This window comes from Phoxinus phoxinus, assembly GCF_949152265.1.
Source record: "Phoxinus phoxinus genome assembly, chromosome: 13".
Classification (NCBI taxonomy): domain Eukaryota; kingdom Metazoa; phylum Chordata; class Actinopteri; order Cypriniformes; family Leuciscidae; genus Phoxinus; species Phoxinus phoxinus.
Genome location: NC_136888.1, coordinates 9,274,885 through 9,292,291, shown reverse-complemented (window position 1 = coordinate 9,292,291; position 17,407 = coordinate 9,274,885). Strand labels below are relative to the sequence as shown.

At 37.4% G+C, this 17,407-nt stretch overlaps 1 protein-coding gene across 4 annotated transcripts in view; it reads left to right on the top strand.

The window, feature by feature from the left end:
* The window catches only part of supt3h (SPT3 homolog, SAGA and STAGA complex component), a 130,713-nt gene that overhangs the window by 71,649 nt on the left and 41,657 nt on the right, over window positions 1-17,407 (top strand). For all 4 annotated transcript variants that reach the window (XM_079631901.1, XM_079631900.1, XM_079631902.1 and 1 more), the window contains exon 3: window positions 770-854. In XM_079631901.1, coding sequence (XP_079488027.1) covers window positions 770-854 — 85 coding nt within the window. The remainder of the gene's footprint in view (window positions 1-769; window positions 855-17,407) is intronic.

Here is a 17,407-nt window from a genome sequence, read left to right as displayed (position 1 = left end):
CAACCATATAAAGCAAATGAAAATGTAATTAGACACTAGTTTTTAGCAATTTTAATCTTGCCCATGTATATACTCTTAAAAGATGGTAAGTGTAATTTGTAGAGGGGAATCAATCGGCCAAATATATAAAAGCCAATGATAAAACTCTTTTAGACGTAACTTGTGTGGTTTTCGACCAGAATGATCTCACTTCTTGAAGAAAACTGGCTTTTTTCTTCTTCTAATGAAATAAGTGTAAATCATTTGTCACAGATTTTTGTGAAATGCTGTTTCTAGCCAGACATGTTGGTTGATGAAGCCTCTTCCATCGAAAGTGTTGAGCTTCTCATGGAAGTTCGTCTTTTAAAGGCGAGAGTCTGTGGCCATCCCGGTGGTTTGCGCTACTATTGGATGAAACCGCTGTGTCGATATTAAGCACAATGTGGGAAGCTTTGGCAGCTGCAGTGTGGGAAAAACTGTGAATAAAGGCCTTCAGATTTTGTAAATAGCTCTCTAGCATTGGATACTCGAGCCATCTGTAATGAATGTCAGCTTTTGCTATGAATGACTGATGCCTTTTTATTACACAATTGAGGGCTTAACTGTGTGTTAATTGCCATTTTATGAACATTTACTCGCTGGGATGGCAATAACAGAATCTATTTTAGATTATTTTTTTAAAGATTATGAGGTTTCACTTATAGCGATTGTGAAACATGTTGGCATGTGCTATCCGTAGAATGAAAGGTAAAGTGGGTTATAATTTTCCTGAAATGTTTTTGACTTGCAGGTTTGCCCTCGGGGACTCTCGAAGACCCTTGCACGAGACCGCCGCCCTGGTGGAAGACATAGTGCACACTCAGCTCATCAACCTCGTAAGTGTAAACATCAGTCGTCTTGTACTTCCACTATGTGACAGATATTTTGGGATATGATTAGCTTTTGAAAAGTAGGCAAAAATAATATTCATTTTCCCTGCTATGCAGTTCTATTTTATTTGTATGAATTTATGAGAACTTTTTTTTTCTTTTTTCTTTTCTTCATTTTCTAGAAGAATGCAGTGTACTCAAGTAAATATGCAGACCATTGAAGCAATGAAGTGAATTTATTTTGGTTTCATGTTGTTCATAATTTCAATATAAACTTTATGGTTGAGCACATTAGCTTGTGGCTACACATATTGTATTGGCGTGCAACTTTACAACCGTATCATGGGTAGCAGCGGCGGTGGTCCGCCAAAACAAATTTTTTTGTACGTTAACGCTGATTTACGTAAATATTATGACACGAGTGAAGCACAAAGCTTTGTATTATGTTTTGCGATCTGGTCATCTGATTATCATTGAACTTAAAGGGATACTCGTCTCAGTGCGTGCACTAAATCACTCTGTCTTGCGGCGCTTTGTTAGCACTTAGCTTAGCCCAGTTCATTCAATAGGGGCCAAGCGGAGAAGCTACCAAACACCTCCACGTTTTCCCTTTTTAAATACAGTTACTCGAGTAGTGTAGTTCGACCTAGGACGGTGACGCAAAACAAAACGTTGCGCTTTTCTAAGCGTGTAAAATGGATGACTATATTGGATGGCGGAATACCATAGCAAGTGCTTGGGCACTTCGACTTGGCGCAGTAATATCTTCACTCGTGAAAAATCCTCTCACCGGCCCCCGCTCACGGTCCATAAGAACTAATTCCTCCTCCGTGTACTCGGGTTCAAACAGATATGGCTCTGGGTCTTCTACAAACAAATCATAATCATCTACAAAGTCCGCCATTGCAAATGATCTCTTGCAGTTTGCTAATAGCACAGGTGGTAAAAGTCACGTTAGTTCTATTGACGGAAATGAGAGGGAGGAGGAGAGTGAGCGGGGGCCGGTGAGAGGATTTTTCACGAGTGAAGATATTACTGCGCCAAGTCGAAGTGCTCCCAAGCACTTGCTATGGTATTTCGCCATCCAATATAGTTATCCATTTTACACGCTTAGAAAAGCGCAACGTTTTGTTTTGTGTCACCGTCCTAGGTCGAGTTACACTACTCGAGTAACTGTATTTAAATAGGGAAAACGTGGAGGTGTTTGGTAGCTTCTCTGCTTGGCCCCTATTGAATGAACTGGGCTAAGCTAAGTGCTAACAAAGTTTCGCCGCAAGACAGAGTGATTTAGTGCACGCACTGAGACGAGAGAGGTATGTATCAACTCGTCTTAGTTAAGGGAATAACATAGTTTAATATGAAAAAACGGTGGAGTATCCCTTTAACAATATTCCATTAGACTTTTCCCAGATCTTCACTCACGTCTCGGCCATTTTCGCAGAGGATTATAAACGTTTCTTCCTATGGGTCACTTTTAATTTGTCCTATAGCATTTTTTTTTTTTTTTTTACTTTACCACAGTAAAAATGTGCATGTAATAGACCTGATACCTTTTTTGCTTGCACATCAAATTCTATTTAACACAGTTTGTGCTGGTTATTATGGTAATGCGCGTCAAGTTTATTTGTATAGCGCATTTCACACTCGCTTGGGATTTTAGTTTCGCTTTCTCTAGCAAGCACAAAATCAAACATAGCCTAAATGTCTTGACACTGTGGAAGATAAAAATCGCTCGTGTCCCACATCCCTCTCAAAGCGCAGAGTGGTAAGCTATAGGACGCATCTTTGTCGGGAAATATAAAATCAATGTTTTTTAAATAATATGTAACTTTTTTATATTATTTAGCTTACCAATATTTGCTGATATTTATTTCAATATTTACTGGCTGTAGTGTGGTGTTGCACTGACGGAAGTGCTAAAATAAACACGCACGTCTGTTACAAAAGAGGTTTAAAGGGATAGTTCTAGCTTCCGGCAGACTTGCGCCAAAAGAGTGACACTTGACGATGTATGACGTAGGATGTAGGAGTAGCGTAAGCTTTGACACATCAATACACACTTCAAAGAAACAGGGCTGGGCAACCGTGTTCGTCATTACGTTGTGCGTAAAGTTCAAGGGTTTACTCTTTCGCCGTAAATCGATGCGTACGGCCGTCTTCCGGAAGCTAGTTATTTTAGTCGATAAAGTTTTAAATAAGGATATTTTTCTTACACGAACGCATCGCTTCACTTCAGAAGGCCTTTATCCACCAGAGCCGTGTGGAGCACTTTAATCATGGATGGCTGCACTTCGATTGACTTCCAAAAAAATATACCCATTGACACTCATTATAAAGCTTGGAAGAGCCAGGACATTTTTTAATATAACTACGATTGTATTCGTCTGAAAGAAGAATGTCATATACACCTAGGATGGCTTCAGGGTGAGTAAATCTTGGGCTAATTTTAATTTTTGGGTGAATATTCCCTTTAAGCCGCCCAACACTACTGTGTCACTGCCGGTAAATGGTCCATTAAAACCCCGATGGTAAAAAAAACTGCCTCCGTCACAGCCCTAATTGGCGTGAATAATAATGATTCAGAAAACACCTAATTGGTCCTATAGGGTTAACCAGAGTCATTTAGCAGGTCATTTGGGGTCAAACATGAACGCTGATAAGAGCTTAAGGTAACTAGCATGACACCCTGGTGCACAGCTCAGACATTTGCATCTGGAAAACGGTTTTACTGAAATCTGTAATTAAGTATAAATAGCATCATCAGAGGCAGCCTGTTTTCCCTCCAAAGGGAACACCACCTTCTTCAAATGCTTCCTCGGCTTTTCCAGCCTTCTGAAATGGATCGCATTCAGTCCGACCGCTGCAATGCGATATGAGAATTGCGCCGAGTTAAGTAAATAACTGTGCTTACAAAGCCAATTGCTTTCACTGCTTGGATAAACACCGTTCCTCCCCGGCTTACACCTTGTCATGCCGTTACCACAAGCAAATCAAAACACTGACTGTAACAGACCAGAATTCCCCTGAACGGAGCCCAACAAATATCACCGGGAAGCAGCCTGCGCTTTACTGGCACGCTGACTCCAGATATAATTGGTTACGCTCAGAGGGCGCCTTGAGTTTGGAAACTCACTCGGAGAATTATCTTGTAGGGGTCACGTAGCAAACTCTGACACGTTGCGGTGGTTTTAACCTTTCACCCTGTAGCTGCACGGTGCCCTCTCTCGCCAAAAGGAGTAAAGCAGCTTTTAACATTCATTGTTTTAACCTTTAGCCCGTTGAGTTGGAGAGCTCTTAAATCAGGCGAGCTGGTGGTCTTCAGGTTCTGCATGCATTTATTTCGTATGCTCAAATTAAACGTGGTACATTTGTTTCTCTTCTCGGAGCCAAACCATCACAGTGGCTGAGCCTGTCATATAGAAGCCGGAATATGAATGCCGAATCAAACTAAATATTTGCGCAACGCTGGTTCGCTTTTGGCAACAAAAGATTTCAGACCCTGTTATTACCAGAATGTTAAAATCAACCCATTTTTCTTTGACACCGCTTTGGGGATTGCAGTTTGCAGAGCAAAAGGCCCCACATTTTATTGTGAAGATCAATGCAGTCTGTTCTGACGCTTTCTGCAGTACGAGGGCCCTCATGTTCCCCTTCCCGCTGTAGAAAGCAGCTGTGTTCAGGCTAAAAAGGAAACGTCCCACCACCAGATTCTCAAGCTCTTGTCTTGCTCACTTTATGTATTTATGTTGACTGTCATCTGCACATCCTTAATATCTGACACTGACTACATGCACACGTTTCCTATCAGATATGATCAGCAGTGTTGGGGGTAACACAAGTTACATAATCAGATTACTTTTTTCAAGTACGCATTACTTTTAAATTTACGACAAAATATCTGAGTTACTTTTTCAAAGAATTAACACAAGTTACTTTGTTTTCCCATTTATTGACTGACACCTCTGCTGTCCCCATGTTGAGAGAAATCGGGAGTAAGTGCAGAGGCGTTGTGTGCGCTGTGTATTTTATCTCAATTTATTAACTAATGTCTTTTAAGCTTTGACCTTTAAACTATATTCTAGGGCTGTGCCCGAAGCCCAGAGGTGGACAGTAGTGAAGTATTTTTACTTTACTCAAGTACATTTTTCAAGTGTCTGTGCTTAACCAGAGTGTTTTTCTTTGGAAACCTTTTACTTCACCACATTCGAAAGCACAATGTCATACTTTTTTACTGCACTACATTTCATAAATAAAAGACCATGGTCCATTTTTTTTGTTTACATTTGATACTTAAGTACATTAGAAATGTTGTACTTTATTACTTGTATTCAAGTAAAACTTTGAATTACTTTTACTTGATTAAAGGTGCTCTAAGCGAAGTCACGCATTTTTTAGGCCAAACTTTTTTTTGTCACATACAGCAAATATCTCCTCACTATCCGCTAGCTGTCTGTCTCCTGAACACACTCTAAAAAAACGCGGTCTCTGTAGACCCCCCAGGCTCCACAAACAGCAACAAAAACAAACTGGGCTAACCCGCACCACGAAACTTAACAAACAGTGTTCCAGCCAATAACCGACAAGAAGGATTTGGGGGTGGGGTTTGGGGGGTTAGAGCGCGGATGAGGAGGAGGGAGGGTCTAGCTAGCCTCCGTTTTGTTTGACAATAGTTCGAACGTCAACAAGAAGTGACGTCACCCAGGATCTCTCAGAGAACCTTTAAAAGTAAGAAAATACTGATTTCCAATGTAATTAAGTATTAAATTCAATTCAATATGAAACGTAGTGCAGTAAAAAGTACGACATTATGCAAGAAACCAAACCAGCTCTAGTAGCCTATAATCAACTAAGATTCATATACATTTTCTTCTACTATCTCTTTTAATGTTTTAAACTTTGTATGATATAAGCTACATGATATTTATTTGTCTCACTCTCTCTTGGAGAAGGCATTTATGCAGGTATATACTTTATATTTTTGTTCAGTGATAACTACGAAGAAATCAGCTGTAAAACCAAAGACACAATGGTCTTCTCAAGTAATTGTCCCGGTGAAGCCCCGCCCACTTCCGGTTTAATTTGAATACAGATACGAATAATTTTGCGATTGATACATATATATATTCCCACTGCACACCCCTACTGTATTCACTGGCTTCCAGTTACGCCCGTACGAGTGAACTCTGATCCGACGCATGGCGTATTGACATGATGTATAAAAAAAACGGTACCATTCACTGCCATTATAAAGCTTGGAAGAGCCAGGATATATATATATATATATATATATATATATATATGTGTACATAGTCATACACATAACAAAGGACAAGCAATATAAATAAAATGAAATACATTTTTTGATATAACTCTGATTGTGTTTGGCTGAAAGAAGAAAGTCATATACTGTACACCTAGAATGGCCTGAGGGTGAGTATATTATGGGATCCTTTATTATTTGGGTGAAGTAATCCTTTAAGAGTGTTTAACGTTCTTCTCCTGTGTTCTATTCTTCTGTAATCCAGAATGGCAGCTTGACAGGTTTGTTTAAGTGGTGCCCTTTACTCTACTGGTGTGCATTTGCATTTCCTTCAGCCTGAGGCTTATTCATTTTACTTTTGGTGTGAAAGGGCCTTTACATTTGGCAAAAATATATTTCTTTTTTCTTTTTTGTTGTTAAAATCAAATAAGCAAGCCCAGCCCAGGGTGAGAAAGAATAACGCAAAAGTAACTCAATGCATTACTTTCTATAAAATGTAACTAAGTAATGTGATTAGTAACTTTTTTAGGGAGTAACGAAATATTGTAACGCATTACTCTCAAAGGCAACTTTCCCCAACACTGAGGATCAGTGTACAAACAACAAACTGAATGAAATGAACTCTAATGTGGGTTAAAGTAGCATCTTTACCAAGTGCTGGAATCAGATCATAAGTAAATGATGCTGAATATGACATCCCGGAATCACTCGCTCACTTCTTAATATCAAATGAAGATCCTCCGCTATGTTCCTCATGCCATCTCTTAAGCATATTTGATGAAAACAAAGTCCACCCTGAGACCATTTCAGAGTTTTTAATCCAAAGCAAATTATATAGGTTATAGCATTTTAACTTGTTACTCGCCATGAAAATAGCCAAGGAAGCTGGCATGATGTTAAGGCACAATAAATAACCAACCAATCAGTTGGTTGTATTATAAATCACGTTATTAAAATCTAAATCGAGCCCACATGCCATCATGTAAAACTACAGATATAGATGATAAAGCTGTGACATACATTGTGTTGCATGTAATTTACAGCATATTTTTTAAATGAATGAACTCAAGAAAGTATTGATTAATGTTTCAGATCGCCAGACATCGAGCTTTGAAGAACGCCTCACACATATCCGCCCTTCAGCACCTTGTAATTTCCTCGAAGTGGCCGATCTTCTTGTGTTTTCTTCATTTCATTCTTCAGAATGACACGGTCTGTTTGGCATTACGGCACTATTTTCGTGTTTATTTTCTCAGCACTATAAATAACCGGCTCGTCTCAGCAGTGAGCACTAAACAGGGCATGATGGTGATAACCTTTCATTAATTTTGGGTTTCCTCCCTCGTGGATTTATTATTGTTAGGAGAGGCCAGGTGTTGCGCTGCTCGGACTGTAATTGTGAGCAAGCTACTTAGTCGAAGACCACAGCGGTAATAAACCAAATTGCACAATAAATCCTTCCCAGATGGCCTGCAAAACAGTGCACACCACTCTGTCAGTCTCTCTGTGTGTGTGTGTGACAGAAGACATGAAGTTACATTTTTACACCTCACATACTCTCTCGGGTGTCTGTGACTTACTGCCTTGTGATTTATGGTGTCTCGGGTCAGTTTGCTGCCTGAAACAGTTAGAAACTGTATTTTTAGGCTTGTAGTTAATATGAATTTCAAATCATATTAATCATAGTTCCTGTTACTCAAACAGTAGAGCATGGCGCTAGCAACGTCAAGGTCATGGGTTTGATTCCCAGGTCATGCGTGAACTGATACGATGTGTGCCTTGAATGCATTGTAAGTCACTGTGGATTAAAGCATGCTGCCTAATGCATAAAATATAATTTAAATAATTTTTCACCAAAGTATTTATACACATAAATAATAATATTTTCTCACTTCTGTACATTGTGTTCAAGCTGTACATTATTTTCTAACTGGTTATGTCCTGTACAACTGTGGATCTCACCTTTCGTGTAACAGGTTTGTTCTGGTAGAGAAACAATGCTCAAGTAAATGAATACAATACAACTAATCATGTAATGAGAGATAAATATACTTTTAACATAAATTTTTCCTATATCTTTATTGATGCCAGAGGTCATGTGTCCAATCAAACTAAAATTGTTCTATAGACGATTCATTCTTATCTGACAAGAACTTAAAGGGCTAGTTTGCACCCACAAAATTAAATAAAACAATTGTCATCAATTATTCACAAGTCATTCTAAACTGAAATAATTTTAGTTTGTCTTAGAAACATAAATGAAGCTATTTTTATTTAAATCTGAGAGATTTCTGTCCCTCCATTGACTGTCCACGCAACTACCACTTTGTCACTTCAAAAAGTTAAGAGATTGTAAAATGAGTTTTACACTTTATATGATGAACAGATTATATTTAATTTATTTTGTGAAACAGAAAAGGTATTTTGAAAAATGCCTCGCTTTTTTTTTTGTCTGTACAATAAAAATAAATGGCGTCCAAAATTCCAACAAATTATACATAATTTTGAAGGTTTTTAATGGAGAATGTGGAAATAACAAGAACTCATGGTAACACTCTATTTTACAGTGTCCTTGTTACATCCTTGTATCCATATACCTATATATATACCTATATATATACTGTATACTTACCATAGTAAAATTATGTAAATTATGCATAATTACATGCAACGAACCCTCAACCTTCCTACCCTAACCCTTTAGTAAGTACATGTAGTTGCTTAATATTACTCAGTACTTAAATGTATAATTACAATGACACCTTAAAATAACCAAACTCATTTCTGAAAAATTGGTCATTCTGACTAAATGTGCCAAAACCGGTCACGAATGATGACATAATTTTCATTTTTGAGAGAATTATCCCTTTAAGTAAATAAAAAAGAAGTATTTATTCATGAAGTCACGCATAAATCATAAAGGAAAGGCATGTTTGTCCACTAAATCAGTGGTTCTCAACAGGTGTGTTGTAAGTTTGTATGAAGTTAAACTCTTAAACTTAAAAAAGTTTAAGAGTTATGTAAAACAATGTTACATAAAAAAAAATGCAACTAACAATATAATCATGTATAAAAATGCGTCATCTACTTTTAAAAGGAGGAGAAAACTCTTCCCAGATCTTTTTGCTGAAGTTGTGTGTCAATTCAAACTCTCATACAAAATGTGCTTTGTGCTAGGAATATTGAGTTTTTATTAATTTTTTATAATAAACAGATTTGGTACTTGATTTATTGGAGTAAAACCAGTTGAGAAACACTGATCTGAAATGTTCCATCTTCAGGAGCTTGAGTTGGGACAGAATATGAACTGAGTGACGGTGATTCAGCAAAATCCATCGATTTTGCTCGCAGGAGACTGTGACTCAATTGCTGAGTCACAGTCTCCTGCGATGCCAGTCATGCATGTGCGAAGGTTTCTGTGAACAGAAAGGACGGCCGCTAGTTGAAAGCAGATTGGTCAGGACCTTTTGTTTAACTCACTAAAGGACTTTGATTGCTTGTACATTGACAGACGGTCAGGAATGATGACGCTGCCCATGAGTCAGTCTTTTGTGGAGCATCTCTCCATTGTGTGCCGTACAAGCTGATGTTTACGGGATCCTTACAGTGACCTCTAGTGCTCGACTCCATACTGTATGTGAGATACTGTCATGTTACCTCTAGAAGCTGCGTCATTCACATTCTGCAAGTGTTTTTAAAACACAAATATGATTGTGTTGTAATTTAAGGTTGCATTTCTATATAAGTGTACAACAGACTTTGATAAATGTGCTCTGGTTAAACTCAGACAGTTTTTTAACATGATTATAAAGTGATGAGAAGATTATCAGGGTGTTTTGAGCTGATATGATTATCTTAATTATGAGTTGTAAAAATGATTGTACTGTGGGTGTCGGGTTGTTTGTATATTTCCATTTATTTCTTCCATTTCCTAGCGTTCTTTAAATTATCTTCTTTTGTGTTCCGTAGAAGAACTGAAGTTCCATTTATTTATTTCCATTGAAGCTTCAGCTACATTTAAAGATGTTCTTCAGTTAAAGACTGTGTATGACTCTTGCAGAGACAGATGATGGGGTTTTATTAGTTTAGGTTCTGTAATCTGTGTGGGAAATTGTTAATCCAGCATCAGACTTCCTCCTACTGGAATGACTGGTTGGAGAATAACCAAACATGCCTGTGAAAAGCCTTCACGTTTCTTCTGACATGTGAAACAGAGTTCACTTGGCGTTTTCCTGTAGCACCAGGTGCAGATGTTGGCAGGCTTGGCTTTCGTAGGCCATTATTCCCCAGGAGTTTTTCCTGATTCCAGTCTTTCTATCAGTCTCAAGGGTCTTGTTTTTTTGCAATGACAGCTATTTTGCTGTATTACTCTTTCAGTACGGACCACCATTGTAAATGTGATTAGTGCATATGAAAATTGCCCTAGTCTGTACTTCTAATGAATATATTTACGAGTCCAGTGTACCAATCAATTTAATTACCAGTAGCCAGCTGGTGAAGTCAAGTTCAGGGATTTATTTTGGTCTCCCAGAAGTTGGAAATATTTTCCCATTGATGTCCCTGTAGGTACTTTAGAAGACTATATATATCACACCTAACAATAAATGTTTTTTTTTATATAAATATTTTTTATATTGTAATTATTTCACATTTAATCTCCAAATTAAGAAATTCTCCAAATTAACAAAATCAGGGCTCGATTTTTCTATTGGCCCAGTCAGATATGTTCAGATTTTTACATGCCCTGTTAAAATGAACAAAAAGTTATTGGGCCCTATTTTAACGATCTAAGCTCATGGTCTAAAGCGCACGGCACAAGCACACTTAGGATTTGTCCAATTCGGACAGTGTATTCCACTTTTGCTAGTTTAACGACGGGAAAAATGGTCCGCACACCCGGCGCATGGTCTAAAAGGGTTGTCCCTATTCTCTTGAGTAATGGGTGTGTTTTGGGCTTTACGTGCAATAAATCAATCAGAGTCTCATCTCCCATTCCCTTTAAAAGCCAGTTGCACTCGTGCCATGGCGGATTCGCTATTTACATGGCGGAATTTGATAGTGGAAAGACTGAACGCTTCTCCAGAATGTAAACGGGTCTGCTCGTGCGCGAGGTTAAAGTGTGTGCAAGCAGACCATCTACGGGACAAGCCGGATTCCACCATATCTTTATGTACACAATAATAATATTTTACATTGTAATCCTTTTATTTTTATTTGGCTTGTTTGTGTGCTGCTGCCCTGTGTGTGTAATAAGCACTACGCGTACACTACAACGCACAAACTTACAACACACCTTACAACACAGCGTACACTACGCGCATTGTGGACCTGCTTATAGGCTCATATTACTAACGCACTCTTTAAATAACAAAAAAAAATATTGCACCATTGACTTCAGACCAGGTTTCAGTTGGTAAATGGTGCAGTTTATTTCTGTTGCCTCAAAATAGCAACGCGCCATCAATGGGCCTAAACACACCGCGTTTTCAGACTAGCACACCCATGGGCGCACAGATGGGCGCAAATGCATTCCCTTTTTAAAAAACGTGGCGCAGGATGTGAAAATGATAACTGCGTCGGGCTGAAACTAGCAAAAACACTTGCGTCACGCCAGACGCTGCATAGAGAGTCTTGAGAGAGTCTGGTGCTTAGTCATACGATACTACAGTCACATAAATTATCTTGTGAATAATGTCAATGCAGAATTTTATTTTACTCTTTAATCCTATAAATAAACATGTTTTAAAAATGTTTAAACCATTTGTAAGGTTAACTACTGTTCAGCACTGTTCCCCCGCACCCTCCCTTTTGAAGTTTCTTTACAATTTGACCTCTGAATACAAGTTCTAGCACAAAAAAAAATGCATGAACATCAAAGGGTTTATTGAAAGATACAGTACAACTCATCTAATCACTCGATCACTGTTTCAACCGCGTAAAGATGCCAATAAACCAGCTTGTGAACTATGTCACTTAACGTTTACCTCACAGTTTGTTAGTTAACTATAGCAAAAACACTAGAGATGAGCTCATTTACTGGTAATTATATATGTATGTTTGAAGAAATGAAGACAAGTGTTTATGAAACTACCTTATGTGCAAATGAGTTGTATACTATAATTGAAACCGAGTTGAATTATTATTTCTGAAAATAAAATGCAGTGTAATATAACAGTTTGGGCTCTATTGTTAACTTTAATCTTTAATATTATAGTAATGCACGAAGTTAGAGGGTTCCCTATAGAGTTTACAGCATTAGTTGGGAGAGATTTAGTTTTTTACCCTTAATAAAATCATATCATTAATCTGAATAATTGGCTATTGGTATTTGTGGAGATGATAGATAGATAGATAGATAGATAGATAGATAGATAGATAGATAGATAGATAGATAGATAGATAGATAGATAGATAGATAGATAGATAGATAGATAGATAGATAGATAGATAGATAGATAGATAGATAGATAGATAGATAGATAGATATGGATAGATACAGTATATAGATTACTAAACATTAAATACAATTACACACTATCAAGTCTTCTCATTTTCTAAAAAAAAACCCACATAAAATAACACTTAACTTTAACATTTATTCTCTCTTAATTCAACCATATGCAAAGCATGCTGGGAACTAGCAAGCACCGCCCAGTTTCAGTTAATGCGACACAAATCAATCATGTAATCCATCACAAATGGATTAAGTAAACTTAAATTTTACATGTATCTAAGCAGATTGGACACAATCAAATTAAGTTAGGGCAAAATGGCAGTTGGCGTCGCACTATACTGCCACCCTCTGGATGTAAGAATTTTTTACTTAACATAAATGGTTTGCTTTTAGACAACGCATTAGGATTTTGTACTGTTAAGTACTGTTAACTGTTAAGAGACATAGTTGCGTGGACCTTAATAGTCAACAAACACAATTATTATAAGTAAACTAAATATATTATGATGTGCACAACCTTCCTAGTTCATTTATCCACTTCACTTTTCGTTCATGAGAGGTCTAGAACCTAATCTTACCAGATCAGTGCGTTCTGCCAGAAAACCCTCAGCAAACTCCACTTCCCAGACCTGTTTTTGTTTTTATAAATCTCTTTTATAAATATTATATTTTGTTTACACTGTTTGCTTTGCGGACTCTGTCGTGATAGGTGGTCTCTGTTAATAATGAGTGAGATACATTTCACCGTTCACTTCTTTTTTTAGCCATTGAAGAAGTGTCAGTGCTCGGCCTGGTTTTAATGTAAGAGACGTCCATTCATCCGCAGTGAGTCTGGCTAGAAGACGTCTTCCAGAGCCAGACTCAGACCTGTCCCGAAGCCCAGACGCCTGCAGGATGTTTGGGCTTGAAATGGGTTGGGATGTGGAAGTACGGCTGCCACCTCCAGTCCAGGTGCTCACGGTTGACATATGTCAGAAGCGTTCGGGTGCCCGAATCAATTAGCTTCTGTCGTGTCGAGCAGGGAGGACAAATTGGCAAAGTGTTTTGTTTAAATAAATGGCCTTGGTCTAGTTTTTCCACGGGGAGCGAGGCTTGAAGGAATGTGTGGTCTCATCGTTCTTAGAAATAAGTCGTTGCAGCATCGTCCGTTGACAACACGTTTACTTATTCACACCGTAGCAAAACCATAAACCGAGACCTCCTGGCTGTGGCCGCACTGTTGGAGATTGTGGAAAGTGACGTTTTAATCCATCATAATGGGGTTTTTATATTGTAAGTTCATGTTTTGTTTTAAGAGGCATCTGCATAATTGTCATTTGGGACCATTTTGGAACAAAGAAGAGATGCAGTTTGAATAAACCCTTTAGCATTACATTTTGGCACAACTTGTCCCGTCCGGTTACTTTTCTACCTCAGATTTTCACCTGCTGGTGAACCGAGCCATATCTAGAGACCAGGAATTGTTTTTGATGTAAATGGGAAACACTTATTTTATTTCTCGAACTGCCCATCTCACAGGGACTCTGAGTTTCGGTAAACATTGATAAAGACATCACCATTTAACCGCAAAACACAAGCAAAACATTCCATCTTGTCGAGCCGGACGGGTTTGTGTTCTGGCGATAATGCTGCCGTGTTGCTGTTTTTCCCTAATTGTTTTTGACAAATGTTTTCCCTCTGATTTCTCATTGCTTTGGAAGCAGGACACAAGGTTGCTTGGAGACCAACATTGAAGGGTTGTTTTGGTAATTGGGCGAATCACAAGAAAACACGAGCCAGTCACATTTCAACCCCAAAATAATAAAAAGAAATAAGTAATTATATGTTAGAGTAAATATTAAAAATGTAGGACTATTTATTAGGGTTATTCACCAGCATTATTATTGTTAACTAAAACTGTAAAGAAGAAAAAAAAAAACATTACTATAAACATTAACTGAAATAAAGCAAAAATATCTTGTTTAAAATCAGTTGCAAAGGCAACATTTCTCATTATTGTCTCATTTCAACCTAAAATAATAAACTAAAAAATAAATACAAATGAATAAAACTATAGACATATTTTTTAAATGACAAAAACTACAAAATTACTAAACATTTTAACTACAATGTAAGTCAAAAAAAAATTCTAAATATTAACAAAACCTATAATAGTATATCAGTGAAAATAAAATAACACTCCTATTTACCTAATATAATATAAAAAAAATGTTTGTGACATTTTATTGACTTAATCACATCCCCCTCTTATTCTCATTATATATACCGGTGTGTGTATGTATGTATGTATATATATATATATATATATACAATAATATATATATATATATATATATATACGTGTGTATATATATATATATATATATATATATTATTGTATATATATATATATATATATACATACATACATACATCTCATTTTATATATATTTATATATATTTCATGATATATAAAATTTCTGTTCTGTTGCATTTTTTTTTTATATATGGGGGAAATGTTCTTAATTGTCATACAAAAATATTCTTTATTCAAAATATTTTTTCTTATTTCACTCTCTTAATTCTTGATAAAATATGACCCAAGAGTGTTTTTGACAGGTGTTGTGTGATTATCCATGTCACTCACTTTTAAACCATCGCGATATTCCTTAGAAACCGTAACAGTGGCCCTCAGGTTTGTGTTGAAAGTATAATGAAGTTTTCAGCCATCACATTCGATTTTCAGGTGATGTGATCAAGCCGCGAGTGAGCTTTCCAGCTTAAGCAACCTAAAATCTGCCCGTCTGCTGTAGGTGAGTTCTGAAAAATATCGGCGCTTGTTTTATTTTGTCGTCTTTCAAAAGGAAATGGTGTAATTGATCTTTACAAGGACGCTGTGAGTGGAATTCTCCCCAGTCTTCCTGTTACCTTTTCCAGTGTAATCAAATAATGGATTTGGTTTCAGAGCGCCGCAGTAGCAGAGGAGAGGAAATTATCTTCAGCAGGCTTGTTTATTTGACTTCTGCCATTCTGTTGCATGAAAGCTCTGCACTGTAACATGACATGAACCAGAGACCCGCGGAGGCCAGTGTCGCTTGGAAACGTGTTGTAATTAAAATTGATCTGTCTAATTAAGGAACAAGACCTGTGTGCTTTCCACGGGCCAGGAATCTGTCTCTGAAGTCATTGGCACTGAATTCATAGTCGTGTTGAGCTCTTTCAGTGGACTGCTCTTATATGGCTTTTTGGGGGGTTTTGTATACTGTACCATAAAGATGCATCATATTTCTGATCTTCATTTACTCACCTTTGTATTATATGCACACGTTTCTCTTTTGAAACATTTTGTTTGAGTTCTGAAATTCTTCCCTTCCAGCGATTGAAAATCACTTACATTTGAGTTAATGATAACAAACTTTGGTTTTGCCCACAAGAATATACATTTGATTTGAGGTTAACACTTTACAATGAGGTTATTAGTTAACATTAGTGAACTACCTTAGTTATTAACATGAACTAAGAATGAACAATACTACTTCAGCATTTAATAATCTTAGTTAATATTAACTACATTTACTAATACGTTATTAAAATCAAAGGTTGTATTTGTTAACATTAGTTAATGCACTGTGAACTGACATGTGAACAAATAATGAACAGCTGTATTTTAACATTAACAAAGATGAATAAAAACTGTAACACATGTATTGCTCATTGTTAGTTAATGTTAGTAAATACATGAACTAATGTTAACTAATGAACCTTATTGTAAAGTGTTACCGATTTTAGTGAAAACAGGGCCAGCTGTCAATCAAACCATCATTGGCCCCTCCCTCCACTCCTGTGTTTATATCGGTTTCAGCCTTCTGTGTTTTCAGCGGAACCATAAACGATAATATCGAGATGGGTAAAAACACCCCCAATCTTATGAATACCTCTGCAGTGTGATAACTCAGGCATTTCAGAAATGGTAAAACAGTCCTTCGGCGCTCGAGTAAACTGTCAACAGCCTGGAAAAAGTCCACAGAGATCCCAGTGTTCGTGGAGTCTCTGAGCCATCCCGAATGGAATAACCGGACCGACTTCATTTAGCCTCACGGCTTTGATCAACCTGTAAAATTAGAGCAATTACTAAAATTAATCTGATATTTTGCAGAAGACCGTTTTATGAGCCAGGAATTGCAAATGGTACGGAAAAACCTTCCTTAAGCCTGAAAAGAGCCGTACTGTGAGACTTTTAAGGGATCATGTTTTTTTTTTTTTTTTCAGTTTGGGCCAAACTCAATATAAACTTTTCCTTAAAAATGGATTTGTGTGCATTTAAGGAAATAAAAGATTATTAAAATGTGTTTTTATTCCTGGTTTTCTAGTGCAGATTAAGTCGAATAGGTCATACAAGTTAATGTACAACGTCAAAATGCAGAGTACATCAGAATACTGTCCTTTATAAAAATAATTCCTCTGGAAATTGGTTCTGGTTTCCGAGGACGATGGGAATTTTGGCTCGGATGCGTGCGGAGAGTGAGGGATGAGATTTTGCATACTTACGGCCATTTTTGTCTATTAAAAACTATTCCTCTGTGAAACGGTGGGACAGACATGGCAGTTGGTATGTCAACCTTGGTGTGATGCCAGGCCAGAGAGATCTATATTAAACTCTTCTGGCGCGGGCCGGTAAATGCTCCCCCTGTGTGTGCATGTGTGGGGTCCGTTCCGCTCGCAGACTTCACGCTCACATGTACGCTCGCGAGCAAATATATTTATGACCAGCAAATGTTTACAGACGCTGAGAATTGCTTGTGTGTATTCCAGGACTCAAGGTGGATTAAGTTTGTACCTCTTCATGAAGAATAGCATCTTTTTCTT